At 41.2% G+C, this 18871-nt stretch overlaps 1 protein-coding gene across 1 annotated transcript in view; it reads left to right on the top strand.

Annotated features, from left to right (window-relative positions):
- The first annotated feature begins 979 nt into the window (after positions 1-979).
- Positions 980-18871, top strand: part of sfxn3 (sideroflexin 3) — a 33676-nt gene continuing 15784 nt past the window's right edge. Inside the window, exons 1-6 of the mRNA XM_069900103.1 lie at positions 980-1069; positions 6205-6374; positions 11873-12043; positions 14434-14532; positions 16568-16643; positions 17651-17736. Coding sequence (XP_069756204.1) covers positions 6211-6374; positions 11873-12043; positions 14434-14532; positions 16568-16643; positions 17651-17736 — 596 coding nt within the window. The 5' untranslated portion in view covers positions 980-1069; positions 6205-6210. The remainder of the gene's footprint in view (positions 1070-6204; positions 6375-11872; positions 12044-14433; positions 14533-16567; positions 16644-17650; positions 17737-18871) is intronic.

Below are 18871 nucleotides of genomic sequence, written 5' to 3'. Positions count from 1 at the left end.
TCCCAGCTGTCTCTCCACCTTTCCCACCTTCATTTGTACAGTATCCTATTCACTCGACCTCTTATTTTATGCTTGATGTTTCCTCTTCCGTTTCTTTTGAGGAAGGGTACTGACTCGAAACTGTACTGTCCATTTCTCCCCATGAATACTGACTGCTCTGATGAGTCCTTCCAGCTTTTCCTTTTATTTATTCAAGATTCCAATGTGGCCTCATTTATTATCCCAGCAAGACCACCTGTAAATTGGAAGAGCAACACTTATTTTTCTCCATCCAGATGGCATTGACATCAACTTCTCTGATTTCTGCCCACCTTCTCTCTGTTCTCCCTCCCTTCCTATTCCCTCTGTCTTCTTTCCTTCAGCTCTCCACTCCCTTCCCTCTCCATTCACAGAGCCCGGTTGCTGGTGTGTCTTCCCTCCCTTCTCCACCTGCTGCCTTTGGGACTGTGCTCCTCCCCTTGCCGCACTCCAACCATTTTGACCGGACACCTGCTGACATTTTGTCCATGCCTTGATGAAGGGCTCAAGCCCGAAACGTTGCTCCATAAGGAACACAGTTTGACCATCTGAGTTTCTCCAACATTGTGTTTTATCATTAATGCACCCTACATCCGTAACCAAAATTTGTCAGGCTTGTGAGATGATTCAATGTTCACAACACTGCACTTTAGAAACACTTTAAAAACACTGCAAAGTGCTTTGGGAGCATTCATCCAAACCTTTGCAAATGTCAAATATTCCCTTTTGTCAATCAATGTCCAGTAACGCACTCTCGCCGTCTTTGATCTCTCCTCCAGTGTAACAAACCAGCAACCAATCAACGCGCAAGCTCCTCGTTACCTTTGGAGACGACTTGGCACTTGCCTGTCAATCCGCCCTGCAAAGAATGGGTGCGTCGAATCCGGCGCTCCCATTGGCTGGCGCTTCCCCGCCCGCCGCATGCCAGTGGCTGGAGCCGCCTGTCAGTCGGGCGGTGGGCCGGCGATCGGGTCCGGTCGGAGCGAGGGCCACGAGGTGAAGGTGGAGGTTCTGCAGCGCGGTACCCGGGGGCTTCAATAGAAAGGCAAAGGTAAGTCACAAGGCCCCCCCCCCCTTCCAACCCCTCCTTCCCAGCATCTGGGTGCTCTGCAGTAGGCAACCTCGGCCCACCCGCCACGCCAGGAGCGGTGGAGGGCGTGTTGACCTCTGGATTTGATTGCTCTATCCGGAAATGTGCATTCTGCCCAAACTTTCGGAAATGCATCTTTTAAATTACAATCCACAACTTTCGTTTTCCAAACAGACGTCTTGTTCAAAGGCTCCTGTAAACTCGGCTTGGAATTTCAAGGTCAGGAATATTGCCTTGACAACGAATGCATTGCAGGAGGGCAAACGAAGTCACTGAATCATCGCCTCGGATTTTTTTTTCGAATATTGTTCTTATGTAATATTCCCAACCTGCTGGATTTCTTGTGATGACTAAGGAGGGGCATGCATTACAATCAATGTTATCCATTTGGAAAAAAAAACCCAATGGCTGAGCCAGCAACAGCCTGATGTTGGTTCCTGGTGAGTTCACTGGTAAATTTATGTAGGGCTCCTATGCTTGGATTTCAAAAAAAATTGCTCCATTCGCCTGAACGCCTTTCTACAGGTGTATGTTGATGGTGGTACTGTTAATGGGAGGAGAAACTGGTAGCTTTTCTTGTTGGCAGTGAGGATTAAGTGGCTCTTGCATGAAGCAAATGCCACTTGTGCTCTTCTCAAATCTCCATACCTTGTGGCATGACAGCATACATTGGTTTATTGTCTGAAGAAGTACTGATGCAGGTATACACTGCAATAGTCAAGAGGCATTTTCTCTTCTGACTTGATAGAAGAGGCATTAAAAGCTGGGCAAGGAATCCTGTACTTTGGATCTCCTTTCTCTCAGATGATTTACCTTCAACAATTGTAGTCATCTCTTGTGCTAGGTATGACATTACAAATTTCTACAGAATCCTCTTGCTCATCAAAAACATCTTCAGGGAAGGCTGCCGTCAGATAGCAGAAGCAATCTTCAAGGATCCACATCACCCAACACATGCTCTGTTCTTGTTGCTACCATCAGTAAAGAGGTATAGATGCCACAAGTCTCACGCCACCAGGTTCAGGAACAGCTGTTCCCCTTCCACCATCAGACTCCTCAACAACAAACTCAATCAGGGACTCATTTAAGGACACGTACTTTTGCACTTCATTGAATGTTTTTCTATTTCTGTATTGCACAGTCAGTTTGTTTACATTTATTTGTTTCTTTCTAAAGGACACTGTGTGACCTGCTGAGTTTCTCCAGCAATGTGCTTTTACTATAATCTCAATCGGTTTGGATCCAATAAAGGGGTGATTCTAGAACCTGCCAATTTGTTTAAAGTTTGTACTTGATCAAAGGTAGAATATTAACATTTATCAAAAGGTGGAATGCAAACAGTGAGAAAGAGAGATTTCTTTTATACAGATCATAGTCTAACCCAGCCATTCTCAACAGGGCCCGATGCACTCCCATGGCACATTTAAATAAAAGCTTTGTTTTTTTTTTCATCTCCCGTAAAATATTTTTAATGTTCTTTGTGGAGTCGGTAGGAGAGAAGTATGGAAGAAACAAAAATGTGACTGTTTCACAGAGTCCTGGGGGAGGGGGAGTGGCCATCGCTGATAATGGTTGTGAATGGCTGGTCTAATCTTTTCCCGGGAAGGCAGGGGTTGTGTTCTGTTTTGAGCATAGAATCTTATTAATCTTAAGCCACTTTCACACTTGCAAGTGATCCCAGGAATTAACCGCCAATCGGTCTTTAAAGTGCCAAGTGTGAAAGCATAATCAGCTCAATGTCGGCGTCAGATGACATCATCTCGTACAATTCCCGGTATCTGCAGACGCTGGAGTTGCAATCAAGCAAGTGTGAAACAGGTAATTGCATTGTGGGATTGAAATTACCCAAGTTTTTGCGAGAGTTCAAAAACATGAAGAAAGAAAAGATTAAAATGAATGTATAAACTTTGCTGTGGGAAAGTTGCAGCGGGAGAGAGAGAGGAAATAGCATTAGCGAGCAATTTTTAAACTGCATGGGAAAGTTGGTAGTGCTAAAGCGCACAATTTATAAAAAAAATGAGAAAAAGCAATGGTGGACTTCACTTCCCAGAATGCCATGTGGCAGAGAAACCCCTCCATAAATGCTTCGTTGCTGCAGCTGGTCATACAGCCCTTACTCTGCCGCATGGAATTCTGGGAGTGTAGGTCCACCATTGCTTTTCCCCCATGATATTTATAAATTGTGCACGATAGTGCTATCAACTTTCCCACGCTATATAAACTGAACACTAATTGTCCGCTGTTGCTATTTATTGATAGCACTTCCCACGTTCCTTTATAAAGGTTTATATAGGTCCGCACAACAGCAACAGGGGGTGAAGAGCTCATACTGTGCTGTACATAATGTTTAATCATGTTATAATTAGCTATGATTCATTTTGTTCAAATATAAGATCATAATACATTGATCAAGATTTAGGACAGGTCCACCATTGCTCGATGCGTTATGACGTTACCAGCAGAAGGTGAAACAGTCCTAACCCTGGGGATGGCTCCTTGCAAGTGTGAAAGCGTTCACTGTCCCAGTTAGGAGTGGTCAAGTGTGAAAAGCCAATTTAGTGGGATGCAAGTGTGAAAGGGGCTTTCGACTGGGTAAGTGTAGCATAAGCTGCGAATGGGATTGGGGATACTTCTCAATGTGGCTGCAGCAAGTAAGAATTTTGGTGCATCTGCACATTGTAATGGCAATAAACTCTCAACATAATCTCAACTCACAATCACTTCACTGATGTTATCGCTACTGACCATTAGTCCATTAGATCAACAATAACAATATGCCACCAGAGGAAGAATTACTTTTTGAAATTGAGAATACTGGGCCATTCACTCTGGTGATGGGAGCATCTGCAGCATTATACATTCCCAGACAGCAGAAATCAGTGTCATGTGAATGTACGATGTAACAGGAGATTGAAGCTTTTGGTGGAGGGACAGTATATTCAGAATAATTGTTCTGAAGGTGACTCAGGGAGTAGACTCCCGGTGATCATATCACCTCAGAGGTCCAACTGGAAATTGATATATACTGTCATTCCTTTATTTATCCCAGTGAATTCACTCTTTGGAAAATATTCTTCAATTGTAAAGTGATTTGAGCAAATGGTTTAATGGCACATTTATGAGAACCTCTGTTTAATTCTTCCATTTTAAGAACTGATATCTTTGCTTCTGCCTGTCAAATTAAATCTTTTATGCCCTAAGATTTCATTACACAATGACATCTAATTATAATGTTACTATTCATGATCCCTATGCAATTTCAACTCTCTTTAAAGTCAAGATCATTGAGAGCTCTTCCCAAAACTAATGAACTCTGAAACATTACAAGAGAAATCATCATCAATATTTCCTGGGGGAGCCCATCTTTTTGATAATAGGAGATAGCAAACAATTTAATTGACCTCACTTCAAATAAGCTGAAAAAGCATAGTGTGATGAGTGCCTCAATTTTAACTCCTCTTTAGAAACAGAACAGGCATTTTTCTTCACCCCATTCCAAAGACACTAATGTTTTACAGAGGAGGGCAAGGATGCCTGTCCCAAGCCATTGTCTCTCCAAACAAGCCTAAATTGCCAGGGAGAAGAAACAGAGCCCCAGACTGAAAAGGAACAGAAAAGCATCTCCAATCCTCACCTACAGCCAACAGTCCAAGATGAATAAGATAACAACGAACCCTCCCCCACCTTGGGGAGGGTCAGACTTTGGCTCAAGAATATCGACTAAATTGCTTGAATGGATAGAGGAACCTGAAAGGCCTAGAAAAAACACACTGAAATGCTGGAGGAACTCAGCTGGTCTTTCCATGTCCATAGAAGACAAAGGTATATTGCCTACGTTTCGGGCCCGAGTCCTTCTTCAAGGAATAACCAGTTTGAGCAAAAAAAAACTGGAAATCTCAGAATACAGACAGTGCTAAATGGAGGAGGAACCAGACCAACAAAAGTTGTTAAATTGAATACCTAAAAGGTATCCTAAAAATGCCTGAAAACCTGAAAGGCTTGTTCCTGTTACCATATCCTTCTCTCTGTTTTTTTTTGGTGGGGAAAGAAGAATTATTAATATAAAAAAAGATTGTCCTTAATTTAATAAATCTAAATATAAAAGTATTGCATTAATTAATGCAGACTTGACTGTGTTGATTTTTAAATTAGTTCACAAGATTCTGGAAAATCCAGAATTTACAATCCATTGTCTTTGAACTAAGACCCTTACCTCTGTCATCCGCCGCCCTATCCGCCCGACCATCTGGGCTCCCAACATCCCGACTGTAGCTTCTCGCCCTGGCTACACCCCCACTTCTTGGTGAATTCTTGTGCATTCGTATCTAAAAGGAATTTGCATTTGAGCCTCTTTCTTTGACTCCAGGATCTTTCACATTTATTTGCCTGTTCTATTTGGTTTTTGAGAAGTATTCTCCTGATTTTCTCATCAAATTTCAAAGAATACAAAGGCCATATCTTTGAGCATAAATTGATTTATTATTATGCATTTTATTGTTAGCATTGGGCTGTATTATTCTCTCTATTTGAGGGGCAATATTTACATTAGATATGTTGCCATAGATGTGTTATAATAATTTTGTTGCTAAATCTGCCTCGTAGTACATAGTCCACTTCCTGGATGGACAGTGTTTTGTCAGACTGCTTTCCAAACTATTGGGGACTCTACTGGAGCTTGTGTTCTCACCAGTACAATACTGACTGTTCCCATTGAGTTTTTGACTTTGCTACGTTGTTCACCTCTCAGGGTGATAAAAACAAGTCTTCAGGTAATTCTCTTTAGTGCTGAACGTAAAGAATATGATGACTACATTTTTATATATTGGGATAAATAGATTGTGTAACGTTTTGCAAACTAGTGTATACAGTATTGTGTTTAAAATGTTAATCGTGCATTTCTAAGAATTTATTTTGTTTGTAAACCTGAACAAAATTTAAAGTTAAATTAATTCCACAATTAGTAACTGCAGTTCACAAAAGCAAAACCAAAGTTTTGCAACAAGGTAACTTTGTCTTCATTGATCTTTCTTGACGAGTTGGTATGGCTTGTGTCAATTTGCCATTTGCCTTTTTTTCATGATGTTTTTTTTCTTTAGTGGAACATGTCTGGACCGTTGAGGTCTGATATCAATTTAAAAGAGCCACGATGGGACCAAGGAACTTTCATAGGAAGAGCCAAGCACTTCTTCATGGTGACTGATCCTCGGAAGGTGCTGTTCACTAGTGAAGCACTGGAGGCAGCCAAGACCACTATCGAGGACTATAAGTAAGACTGCAAGCAATGTACTGGTAATCAGGATTGTGTCATACAAACTCTTTGTCAACTACAAATTGGGCATAGCATTATCTTTGATGCAGTTAAAGTCAAAAAATCCGGACCACCCGAGAATTCAGACTTTTCAAAAACTCTCAAAATTTTAAAATTTAATGGGCTTTTGTGTGCATGTGAGTGCCACAGATGCACAGCAGCAGAAAGCAACCCTGTGGTCGCCATTTTCAAGGTGGTAATCATACTGCAAAAACGCTATAATTTCTTTAAAATGCTCATTTTGATAAATAAAGCATGCTGTATTTGCTGATGAATAAACTATCAAAATTTACCTGTACAACACTTTATTCCTCCCTAAGTTTGAATTTGTTAATTGCTGCCTGAGAATCCGGAAAATCCAGATCGAGCCAATCCCTGAGCAGTCTGGATTTTTGGAGTTTTACTGTACATTGTAATTCTTTCTAAGATATTCCAACCCTGATTGAATTTTTCTTTGTTCCTCTTGTGAGCCTCCATCTGAATGAACTCATTGTAGCAGCAAATTTTGCACCAACGATTTCACAGCAGGATTTAAGGTTGGTGCCATTGGCTGGAACTGAACAGAACTCCCGAATAATTATCTGGAAATGAAGATATGGATAGGGCACCAGAATAATGCCCTTGTCTTTGTCCCATGTGACCTTTTACATTCACCTGAATAGACCCATGGCAATTAAGAGCAATGATAGCCTAGATGATGGGTTTAAAGTAGGCTGTGATTGGTCAGCTGCGAGTGAGATTCAAGGTGGCAGTAATTGATTAAAAGCATTTAAATTACTTCTCTGCCTCAATATCTCAGCAGTTAAAATAGTGGTAAATATTAGAAATGGACAGATTGTATCAACATTCTGTTGGCCATTAAGAAAAAAATAGATCAGAGTTTCTGCTTCTGTTGGCTATCTGAAGGGTTTTGCAGAATAATTAAATTTAGAGCCTAATTCCCATGTTCAACTTGACTGTCAACACTTCCTGTCTAGACTCATAGATTCTGGGCTTTGTGCCAAAGGCAAATGGTACCAGTGAAGGAAAAATGTTTGATGTGGATATGTTACCATGTTGACTGAGTATCTGTTGACCCAAAGATATACCTGCTATTGATGCTTTTGAAATTATTTCACTCTGCTCCAGCTCAGAACTCTCCTATCATGCAATATGACTTCTGGTTCAATGTTACCATGACGTCAGAGTATTAGAATGCATTGTGGAAATTGTAGAACAAAATATTTCATTACACAGACACTTTCCTCTACTCATGCCTTTTGGCTAACAGCAAGAAACCTGACAAAATGAATATTTCTCATTTTGTTAATGGCACACTTTTTATGGCTAAAAATGCAAACATCTGGCCATGAGCAATCCTCTTGATTTTTTTTTAAAGTCATCAGACTGATTCAGAATTTCAAACTTTCCTGTGATTCACTCTTTCCCCTCCTTGCAGCTGCACAAATGAATAAAGTTAATTGATAGAAGCTTCCCATTATTTGTAAAAACTATGGACTGACGTTTGCCACTATACAGTCAAATGTAAAACATTGCCAAGACATTCTCATCATCTGAAAGCCTGCATTTAGTTTGGTGTGGTGTATTATTGCAAAAACAATCCATTTAATTTAGATTTAAAAAAAAAGTTTTAGACATTCAGCAAGGTAACAGGCCCTTTCGGTCCACGAGCCCGTGCCAGCCAATTACACCCAATTAGCTTACATCCTTGGAAGGTTTTTGAATGGTAGGAGGAAACCGGAGCGCCTGGAGGAAACCCATGAAAACATGGGAGGACCGAGAGCGCTGGATTTGAAGGCGGGTCGCTGGCGCTGTAACAATGTTGCACTAACCGCTACACTAACTGTGTTGCCCTAAAATTGACCGCGTTGCCTTGGGAAAAAATATTTTTGTCACTTGGCTCCGTTTCAATAGTTATGTTATTTAATGGATTGTTTAAATAAAGGGTTATGACTGCTGCCTTGAAATCTTACTTAAAGTCAATTCTGTCATTTTGCTTTCCGTGATGACTGTTGGGTAAAGCTATACTTTATCTTGCTGCCAAATTAAAAATTGATAAGGTATAACCTACAATGTAATTTTATGTCATATTAAGGGCTCATGTTAATTCATTTTGCTACAAGAGAGGTGTTGGCTGTTTTTATTCACTCTGTTTGCTCTAGTATGTCCTCATTTAATTGCATTCGGAAGGAAGGAGCAAACAACAAATGAGAAGTTGGGAGTGGGTTGCCTTTAGTGGTCACCAGATTCTTTACAGCCATTTCTCAATAAAGTAATGGGCTGATTTGAGGCCTCAGTGGTGAGCAGACCACAGGTTTCATATTGAAGCCCAGACCCTTGAATGATCTGATCATCTTTGACCAGGTAAAACACAATGCTGGAGGAACTCAGCAGGTCCCCAGCTTACTTTACATGGCAAAGATAAACCAACGTTTCAGGCTTCAGCCCTTCATCAAGGTATGACAAAATGTTGGCAGGCACCTGAATAAGATGGGGCAGGGGAGGAGCAAAGGCAGGAGGTAATAGGTGGATAAGGGAGGGAGGGCCCAATAGAAAACAGGGGAGGGGGGGAATGGCTCTGTGAATGGAGAGGGAAGGAGTGGAGAGCTGGAGGAAAAGAGACAGAAGGATAGGGTGAGATGGGGAATGGTCTAGCAGAAAGCGGAAAAGTTGATATTAATGTCATCTGGTTGGAGTGCCCAGGTGGAGTATTAGATGTTTCTCCTCCACGTTGCAGGTGACCCTGGTTTGCAGTGCATGAGGGCCAGGGACGGACGTGTTGGCGCAGGATTGGGCCGCAGAATTGAAATGGTTGGCAACTGGGAGATCCCTGTCATTGATGCAGACAGTGCGAAGGTGTTCATCCAAGCGATCTCCCAGTCTGTGTCCAGTCTCTCCGATGTGGAGAAGGCCACAACAGGAGTACCAGGTGCAGTAGATGACTCCCGCAGATTCACAAGTGAAATGTTGCTTCACTTGGAAGGACAGTTTGGGGTCCCGAAGGTGGTGAGGGAGGGGGTGTGGGTACAGGGAAAGGTACCAAGGAAGTGATTAGTGGGAAGGGATGAGTGGATGAGGGAGTCCCTACAGAATGCAGACAGGGAAGGAGAGGGGAAGATGTGTCTGCTGGTGGAGTCCTGTTGTAGGAGGAGGATATGTTGGATGCGGAGGTTGGTGGGGTGGTAGGTGAGGACAAGGGGAATCCTGTTCTTGTTGCGTCTAGGGGCAGATGTGTGGGAAATGGAGGAGATGCGGGTAAGAGCTGACTTGATGGTGGTAGAGGGAAAGCCCCATTTTTTTGAAGAAGGAGATCATCTCGGATTATCTGAAATGGAAGGCCTCATCTTGGAAAGAGATGCGATGGAAATTGAAGGATTGAGAGAAAGGAATAGAATCATTATAGTAAAGTGGGTGTGAAGAAGTGTGATGATAATTGTAGGAGTTGGAAGGTTTATAGACAATGTCTGTAGGAAGTTTATCTCCTGATGGAATCAGAGAGATTTATTAAGGGGAGATGGTCACTGGAGATGGACTGAGTGAGTTTGAGGTCAGGAATAAAGTTGACATGCTCATTGTAAGGTAGCACCAATGTCGCAGAGGAAAAGGAGGAACGGTGCCTATGAAGGATTGCAGCATGGATTGCTCCACAAAGCCAACAAAAATGGAGGCATTGCTGGGACCCATGTGGGTGTACACGACTACTCCTGTAACTTGGAAAAAGTGGGTTGAGTCAAAGGAGAAATTATTGAGGGTGCCAAGCAGAGGAAGGTTGTGTTGGAGGGGTACTGGATCGTTCTGTTGTTAAGGAAACAAAGGGCTTGAGTCCTTCTGTATGAGGGATTGAGGTGTAGAGAGATTGGACGTCCATAGTGAAAAGGAGACAGTCAAATTCAGGAAATTGGAAGTTATTGAAGATATTGAAGTTATTGAAGATGGAGGGCATGTGAATTATTGTGGATGAAGGTAGATATTTTTAATAGGGATGGAAGTTAAGTTTGGATAGTCTGCAACAGTTTATAAACTGTTAACATTTCTTTAAATAATAAAATAAAATTAAAGTGCAGGAAAAATACGAATTAAAAAACAATTAAAATAAAGGACACTAAGTTAAAGAAACATAGATTCTTGCTTACCTTTTTGCATCTAATCTTCACTACACAGAAATCCCATGGAAATTGATAGAGGCAAATACTCCAGAGTAAAGCTGGCAAGTCCCAGAACAGTCGTGTTCCGTTGCTGGACTGCATGTGGAGCAGGGCAGTGGTTCATTAGCATCTGTCTGTCGGTACTTTCCAGACATGTCAGGGGATCTACGTTTTCCCAGGATTTCTCATCTGGGAATTTCCAAACATAGTGGACCTTTAACTACTGCTGGATACAGCTGCTTAGGCTCAGCCCATTCTGTTGAAGGGACAAGAACACCTGTTTGAAGGTGTGGATGCAGAACCATGAAACTTCAGTGTCCTGGTCTTCAGCTACTGAAGAGGCACCTGTTTTGAATATTGTGGGTGCAAAACATGCATTCATTTCAATCAAGGAGCGCATTACTTGCAAAATTGAACTTAATTTTGATCTGGATCCAGAGCCCATCCCCAAAACACAATAAGAAGTTGATCATGTAGTATCCATGGAAGGAAACAAACAATCGGTGTTTAGGGTCGAAGTCCTGAAGCAGAGTTTTGATCCAAAACGTTAAATGTGCATTTCCCTCCATGAATACTACCTGACCTGGCATGGATAAGGGCAAGTGCTGTCGGCAAGGAGTTTGCACGTTCTCCCCATATCTGCATGGATTTCCTCTGGTGCTCTGATTTCCTCCACCCTTCAAAACATACGGGGATGTTGGTTAATAGGGTGTAATTGGGTGGCACAGGCTCATGGGCCGGAAGGGGCTGTTACCATGCTGCATGAGTAAAATTTTGCAAATTAAAATTTGACCTGCTGAGTGGTTTGTTTTTTGTTCGATGTTCTAGAAACTCTTGACTCCACACAATAAGGGGCTAGGTGCACCTTTTTAAAATATCCTGCGGCAAAATCCATAGGCAGCCGGCAGTGCCAGGATCCAGAACAGACAAGGCTGTGGATGGTCTGTAAAGGGATTGCTGGGTACCAGAATCAGCATATTTGGCATGGAATGAAGTACGGGATTGTCCTGTTCAAAGCTTTTGAAAACTGCAAAATGTGGAAATACTGGAAGTATTTGAGACACTGTGAAAGCATCAAAATGAAAATGCATTATATAGTTGAGGAAGATTGAAACCTTAACTTAATTTGTGATAGGTTTAGAGAGATAAAGGCCACAGGGGCTAAGGAGACTGACTTAGATTAACAACTTGGCTGCAAAGACAGCCTGCTTCTGCCCCCTATATTTCTTCTGAATATTAATATATTATCTGAAGGTCTTGTTTAGTATTGTATCCATTCAATTCCAAATTTTTTATTTTACTTTTGTCCAGGCGTGGCAAGACCTTGCCAGGATTGACCGAGGATGAGCTCTGGCAAGCAAAGTATCTCTATGATTCTGCTTTTCACCCAGACACAGGGGAGAAAATGATTCTGATTGGACGGATGTCTGCACAGGTTCCAATGAATATGTCGATAACTGGTTGCATGTTGACCTTTTACAGGCAAGTTCCAAAACTAACTTGTTTTCTATCTTTCCCAGAAATAACAGCAAGCCTTCTCCGCCATTCAGCAGGATCATGGCTGATCTGGCCATGGACTTAGCTCCACTCTTTCCCATAATCCTTAATTCCCCTTTGTATTGCGCGTCGAAAGAACCAAAGACTTGTTGATCCAAACCAAGGCTTTTATTAACTAAAAGACTGGAGCATATCACAAGTAGGTTGACCTGTCCAGAATGACCTGGTCTGGCTAGGAGCAATCCTTTAAGACCTGCCAGTAGGTGTGGTTACACTCTCAGCCAATCACAGTCATCCTACACTACCATCTGTACATATGTACATATACACATTGGTGATAGAATCTGTACTATCAGACCCTTCTATTCAAAAATTTATCCGTTTCTTAAATGTATTTAGTGATGCAGCCTCTACAGCTTCCATAGGCAGAAAATTCCACAGGTTCACTACTGTCTGAAAAATGTAGTTCCTACTCATCTCACCTTAAAACTACATCTCCAAATCTTGAGGCGACGTCCCCTAGTTCTAAGCCCACCTACCAGTGAAAACAGCTTTCCTGCCTCTATATTATCTATTCCTTTCATAATTTGATATGTTTCTATTAGGTCCCAGATGACTCAATCTCTTCCCATAGGCAGTTCCACCCCCAATCTCTAGAATGAACCTGGTGAACTTCCTCTACACTGTCTCCAACACCAGTATATTCTCAGCCCTTCGTCTTGTCCACAATTCATTCCAAACATATTCAGGGCTATTTTCCATGACTTCCGATTTCCTTCATGACGAGAAATCTACTGAAATGTATTCAATGACTGAAGCTCCATATCTTTTTGGGGTAGTAAATTCCACACTGTCTAAGTGTGGAAACTTCTCATTTCTGTTCTAAATGGCCTATCCAAATTCTGCAACTGGCTCCTCATCTTGCATTTCACAAAACATATGGGGGTTGTGGGTTAATTGACCTTAATTGGGCAGCATGGTCTCATAGGCTGGAAGCATTTTCCAGTGTCAAGCCCTTTGAGATCTTTCATATTTTCAACCCCAGAGAATATTTAAAGTTCAAAATCAAAATTCAGATTTATTGTCAGAGTACAAACATGACATCACATCACATAGAGCCCTGAGATTCTGTTTCCTGTGGCCGAGTAGTTCAAAAAACTACTCAAGTAGAAATGTATACATGTAAACAAACTGACTGCAATACAGAAGGAAAAAAAATTAATGAAATGCAAAAGTAAGAGTCCCTCAATGAGCCCCTGATTGAGTCTGTCGTTGAGGAGTCTGATGGTGGAGGGGTAGCAGCTGTTCCTGTACCTGGTGGCGCGAGTCTTGTGGTACCTGTACCTCTTTCCTAATAGTAGCAGCGAGAACAGAGTATGTGCTGGTTGATGTGGATCCTTGATGAGGGTTTTATTTGTAATATCATGGGCTGTGTCCATTACCTTTTGCAGGGCTTTCTGCTCAGGAGTATTGGTGTCCCCATACCAGGCCATTAAGATCCTGGTCCTGATCTACTCAATCTCTCTTCATGGAGCAAACCCACCATCCCTGGAATCAAACTTATGAATCTTATTTCACTTCTTCCAAGCTTAGTATATTTTTTTTTAAGTAAGGAAACATTATTCAAGGAGTGGTCTGGCCATTGGAGTAAGATTTCATTACTGTTGTAATGAAGGCTAATCTATCATTTGCCCTTTTAATCATTTGCATGTTAGCCTTGGGGAACTTGTGGATAAGCCCACTTGGGTCCCTTTGTACATCAACACTCAATCTTGCACTACTGCACAAATACTCTTATTTTCGCTCATGGCCTCAGAGTTTATGACAGTGTATACAATCTTCCAAATTCTTGCCCATTCTGTACCTCCTTACATCCTTCACCGTACTTGCTGGCCCACCTCGTTTAATAGAGTCATGATGACAAGTCACTGATGGACATTGTAACTAAATAATTTCCCGGCCAGTTCTCATTATTTCTCAGCACAATGGCTAACTGTATTGTGACAAGTCGTGAAGGTTATTAATAGAGTTCGCTGGAGAGCCATGCAGTTTTAATTTGAAGGGCCATAATTTTACCCTGTTCTTCATCCAAGCAGTCCTGATTTAACTGGTTGGGCTTTATTGTTTTACAAATAGAAAATGATCTCATAAATATGATACAATAGGCCACTGGATCTCTTAAACAAGATAAATTTTAGTGTCCTAGCAAACAAATCTATCAAGGTAATAGAGGTGAAAAATTATGTTATTGTATCAAAATATGTAAGTCATGAAAAGAAAGGAGCATTTAATAGCTGATGTTTGCACGTTTATGGTTCAAAACGAGCTGTGGTGCTCAGGGTAGTTTCCATTCATATTATATTTTTCATTGACAGGACAACCCCAGCAGTCGTCTTTTGGCAATGGGCCAACCAGTCCTTCAATGCAATCGTTAACTACACCAACAGAAGTGGAGATGCGCCACTGACGGTGGGGTAAGGCAGCTCGGGAATAAATCTGGCAAAAATACTTTGAATCATTTTCATGAAAATAATATAATCTGTGCTAATTCACAAGTTATTATCAATCTTATTTGCATAATAATTTAGTGGGTTGAAATAAACTGGCAGACTGGGGAGGTTAAAGGTACAAACATGATTCATTTTTAGTTTGAAAGGAAAGGTTTCTAATTCACTTGTTTTTATTCTTCTCTCCATCCTTTCACTGATAATTTCCAGCCGTACTGTGCTCTGTCAATAAACAGGAGGAAAAAAAACAATGTGGTTCTTTATAATGAATAAAGTTGAATGGAGAATACTGAACACTTGCAGGAACTTCAAAAGACTGTCTCTTTCTGTATGGAAATAAGAGTGCAAAGAAAATTTGCAAAGATATTGCTGGGACTTGAAAAGCTGACTTTCAGGGAAAGGTTAGGATTTCATTCCCTGGAGTGTCGGAGAATGAGGGAAGATTCAAAATTATGATGGGTATAGATAGGGTAAATTCAAACAGGTTTTTGCCACTGAGGTTGGGTGAGACAAGAACCAGAGGACATGGGTTAAGGGTAAAAGATGAAATGTTTAAGGGGAACATTAGGGGGAACTTCTGCACTCAGGATGGTGAGAGTGTGGAACGAGCTGCCTGCGGAAGTGGTGGATGTGGGTTCAATTTCAACATTACATGGATGGAGGGTATAGTGGGCAATGGACCAGGTGATGGGACTATGTGGAATAAATAGGTTGAATAGACTAGATGGGTTGAAGAGCCTGTGGTGTAGAGTTCTATGGTTCGAAGAGTGCATGTTCAAATTAGTGAAAATTACTTCGATGAAGAGGATTATCAACTTGACTTTAGAAAATAACTAAGCAGGTGATAAGAAATCCAGTAGTGTGCAGAGTGTTATAGAAATGTTTACAGAAGGTGAGTTGAGTTTGATTGGATTTGTCGTCTTGCCTGCTGCTTTTTGATGCAAACGTGGAAGGCTTGTACCAACTGGATGGCGCTGCCCCATCTGTCGATGTGCTCCGCTCTTAGACTCCGTATGGAGATTAGAGGTGGAACACCCTCTTGCTGAGTTACAAAGTTTGCATAAGGGAATTGCCTCTCACATCGTGTGCTGGAGTTGGTTTGTGCAGGATCTGTGCCCCCCCCCCCCACTGATTTCAGTTGTCAGTGTGGAACTGTGCACGTTAAGCATTTTAATTATTTGATTTTTGACCCAATTATTAAAGAGTGAATTAAATTCAACAGATTAATATGTATTAAATTATTTAATTCTCTGAATGTTAGTGACATTTAGAAACTTTAAAATCCTTCAGTTCAGCTTTCAACCGACTGTTCGTCTTGGGCTCCTTCAGTGTGGAGTTGGATGTACTGTTGCTTTAAGGGCACCCAACTTCAGACATAAAACAGGAAGTATAGCATCCGGAGTGGGGTAGAGAAGTCCACGGGCTCTCATCAATGTAAAATTTGGTTCATTACGTAGAGGTTGGATGGATGTAGAGGTGATACTTAGGATTGAATATAATGTTGTAGGATAATTTGGCACATTACTCTCATTCTAAAATTGCCAGCTCCCCTTGATCATGTTCTGCTTTCTAGACTGGATACAGACTCTTTAAACTAATTTTTTCCTTGATATAAATTAAAAAAAACTGCCTACTTTCATATTCTGGTTTAAGGGGTGGCACGTTTAGCACGATGCTATTAACAGCGCTAGCAACCCAGGTTCGAATCCGACGCTGACTGTACAGAGTTTGTACATTCTCCCCGTGTCTGCTTGGGTTTCCTCCGGGTGATCTCCACCCTCCAAATTGTTGGTTAATTTGGGTGTAATTGGGTGGTATTGGCTGGTATTGGCTTCTACAGTGCTGTAAATAAAGTTTAAAAAAAATTAAAACTTAAAGTCAAATAGATGAAGCTCCTGAAATGAAAACCTAAATTGAGATCTTGCTGGAGCAACTATTTAGTTTGAAATGTTTGAGTAGACCTGCATTCACTCTCAATGTCTTCTCCTTTACCCAAATGTAGTCAACTGGGCACCGCATATGTCAGTGCAACGACAGGAGCTGTCTTCACGGCTCTTGGTCTGAAGTCTCTCACCAAGGTAATTTCACTGAATGTATTTCCTTAAGTGTTAGCAGACTGAACCCTGCCTCCCCTCTCCCCCCCCCCCCCCCCCGATCAATGTTGTGCAAATTTTATCTCATGATTTTTACATTAATTGCTTTATTTTGCTTTGTTCTTGATCTCTGGGTTAAAAAGCTTGATGGAACGTGCTACTGGCATCGCATGAGAGTGGTCAGTGGTGGCAAAGATTGCACATGTCGTGAGAATAAATGCTGATGTTAAGAAATTTGAAAGCAGCAAGGCAATAGTTACGATTCACTTAAATTTCTTGCCAGTATTTTTTAGCACAGAGAGGATGAAAGGCTCAAGCCCAAAACATTGGTTATGTATTTTTACCGTTGCTATATAAAGGACACTGTTTGATCTGCTGAGTTTCTCCATCTTTGTGTTTTTACTTCAACCACAGTGTCTGCAGGCTTTCATGTTTTACTTACCTATGGCATAGGTGCTCTGAGTAAAAGATTACTTAAGGTGTAATTGTATTTTCGGATAAATGAACCTTTCTGAGAACTGAAGTGAGAAAACAGTATGTTTTAAGTTTCAGAGGGTGAAACAAGTTAAAACTTTTCCCTGCACTATTCGACTTATTGTAACACTACTCCCCACACTGTTGTGTATCTATTTCTTATTATTGCAGTGCCTGCTGTATGACTTGACCTTCTGGATAGCATGCAGGATGAAGCTTTTTACTGTATCTTGGTGCATGTTCGGTTCAGTTCAAAGAACTGGCACTGGTACAATAGCACCGTTCTAACAGTGGATGGAATGTAGGGGTCATGGGTTCACAGAACAGTGAGCCATTTTACCTCATATGAGATTTAATCTGGTTTGTACAAAATGCACAAAGTACTCAGCAGGCTCGGAAACATTTGTAAAAATACAGTTATTTTTGGGTGGGCTTTATCCCACCTTTTTGGCCAGTCATCTGAAAGATTAATTTTGTTAACCAAATGATGATTTTCTTTTTCTTTGTCTTTCCTGAAGCATTTCCCTTCCTTGATTTCTCGTTTTGTGCCCTTTGCTGCGGTAGCTGCTGCCAACTGCATCAATATCCCATTCATGCGACAGAGGTAAGGCAGTAGCAGAATAGACTTGGTGATGAAAGGTTATTGGGTAGGGGCGAGATGGGCGGCAAGTGTTGATGCAAAAACGTAAAATGTACGGAAATACTGAGGCCCATCAGCATCTAATGAGAAACAGGGTGAAGTTGGAGAACAAGGAAGTTTGTACTGTTGAAATAGAAAGGTAGAAACTTGGCATCCGGAATGCCAGCTATTATCACAGAAATCTCGTTCAATAGGTTGTTATTTAGTTAAAACAGTGGAAAGGTGTAAAAAAAAATCTTTATGTAGGTGGGACAAAATCAAACTAAGAAACTCAAACAAAATTAGAACGCTAAAAGTCAAGTTTATCGTCATCAGATTGTACAAATACCATCCGATGAGACAGCGTCCTCGGAGCAAAACGTGCAGACACACAACCAGACAGACAAATGATACATATGCAGAACAAGTCAATTATTTTTAAATATTGTACAAATGAGAGTCTCGGATGGTTGGAGCGAGCAGCTCTTTTGGTCGTCCAGCAGTCTCACTGCCCGTTCTCACTGCCCATCTCACTGCCTGTGGGAAGAAGCTGTTCCTCAGCCTGGTGGGACCGACTCTGGTTCTTTAGGAGATAAATAATTATTTATCTATTGCTGTTTTGGATATAAAAAAACTAGTGTTATTTTGTAATAATAAAAAGATTTTTAAATTTAAAAAAAATTATTTTATATTTTATTATTTTTCAGTCAGCTATTACATCTCTCAAAATTCTTTTTGTAATCCTCCAAGTGCAAAATGGCTGGGTGCAAATATTTCATAGAAACATAGAAGATGGGAGCAGGAGTAGGTCATTCGACCCTTCGAGCCTGCTCCGCCATTCAACGAGATCATGGCTGATCTTAAAGTTCAGTACCCTGTCCCCGCCTTCTCTCCGTAACCTTTAATACCCTTATACTGAAGAAATAGATCTAATTCCCTCTTAAATAGATTTAATGAACCTGCCTCCACTGCCCTCTGTGGCAATGAATTTCACAGATTCACCACCCTCTGGGTAAAGAAATTCCTCCTCATCTCGGTCCTAAATGCAAGATCTCATTAGCAGCAAAGAAAAGAATGATCGATTAATCTATTTTTTAACAAAGCTTTGTTTGGATGTTGG

The sequence above is a fragment of the Narcine bancroftii genome, chromosome 10 (assembly GCF_036971445.1).
Source record: "Narcine bancroftii isolate sNarBan1 chromosome 10, sNarBan1.hap1, whole genome shotgun sequence".
NCBI lineage: Eukaryota > Metazoa > Chordata > Chondrichthyes > Torpediniformes > Narcinidae > Narcine > Narcine bancroftii.
Note: the sequence above shows the minus strand (reverse complement) of the source record. Positions and strands in the feature narration are given on the sequence as shown.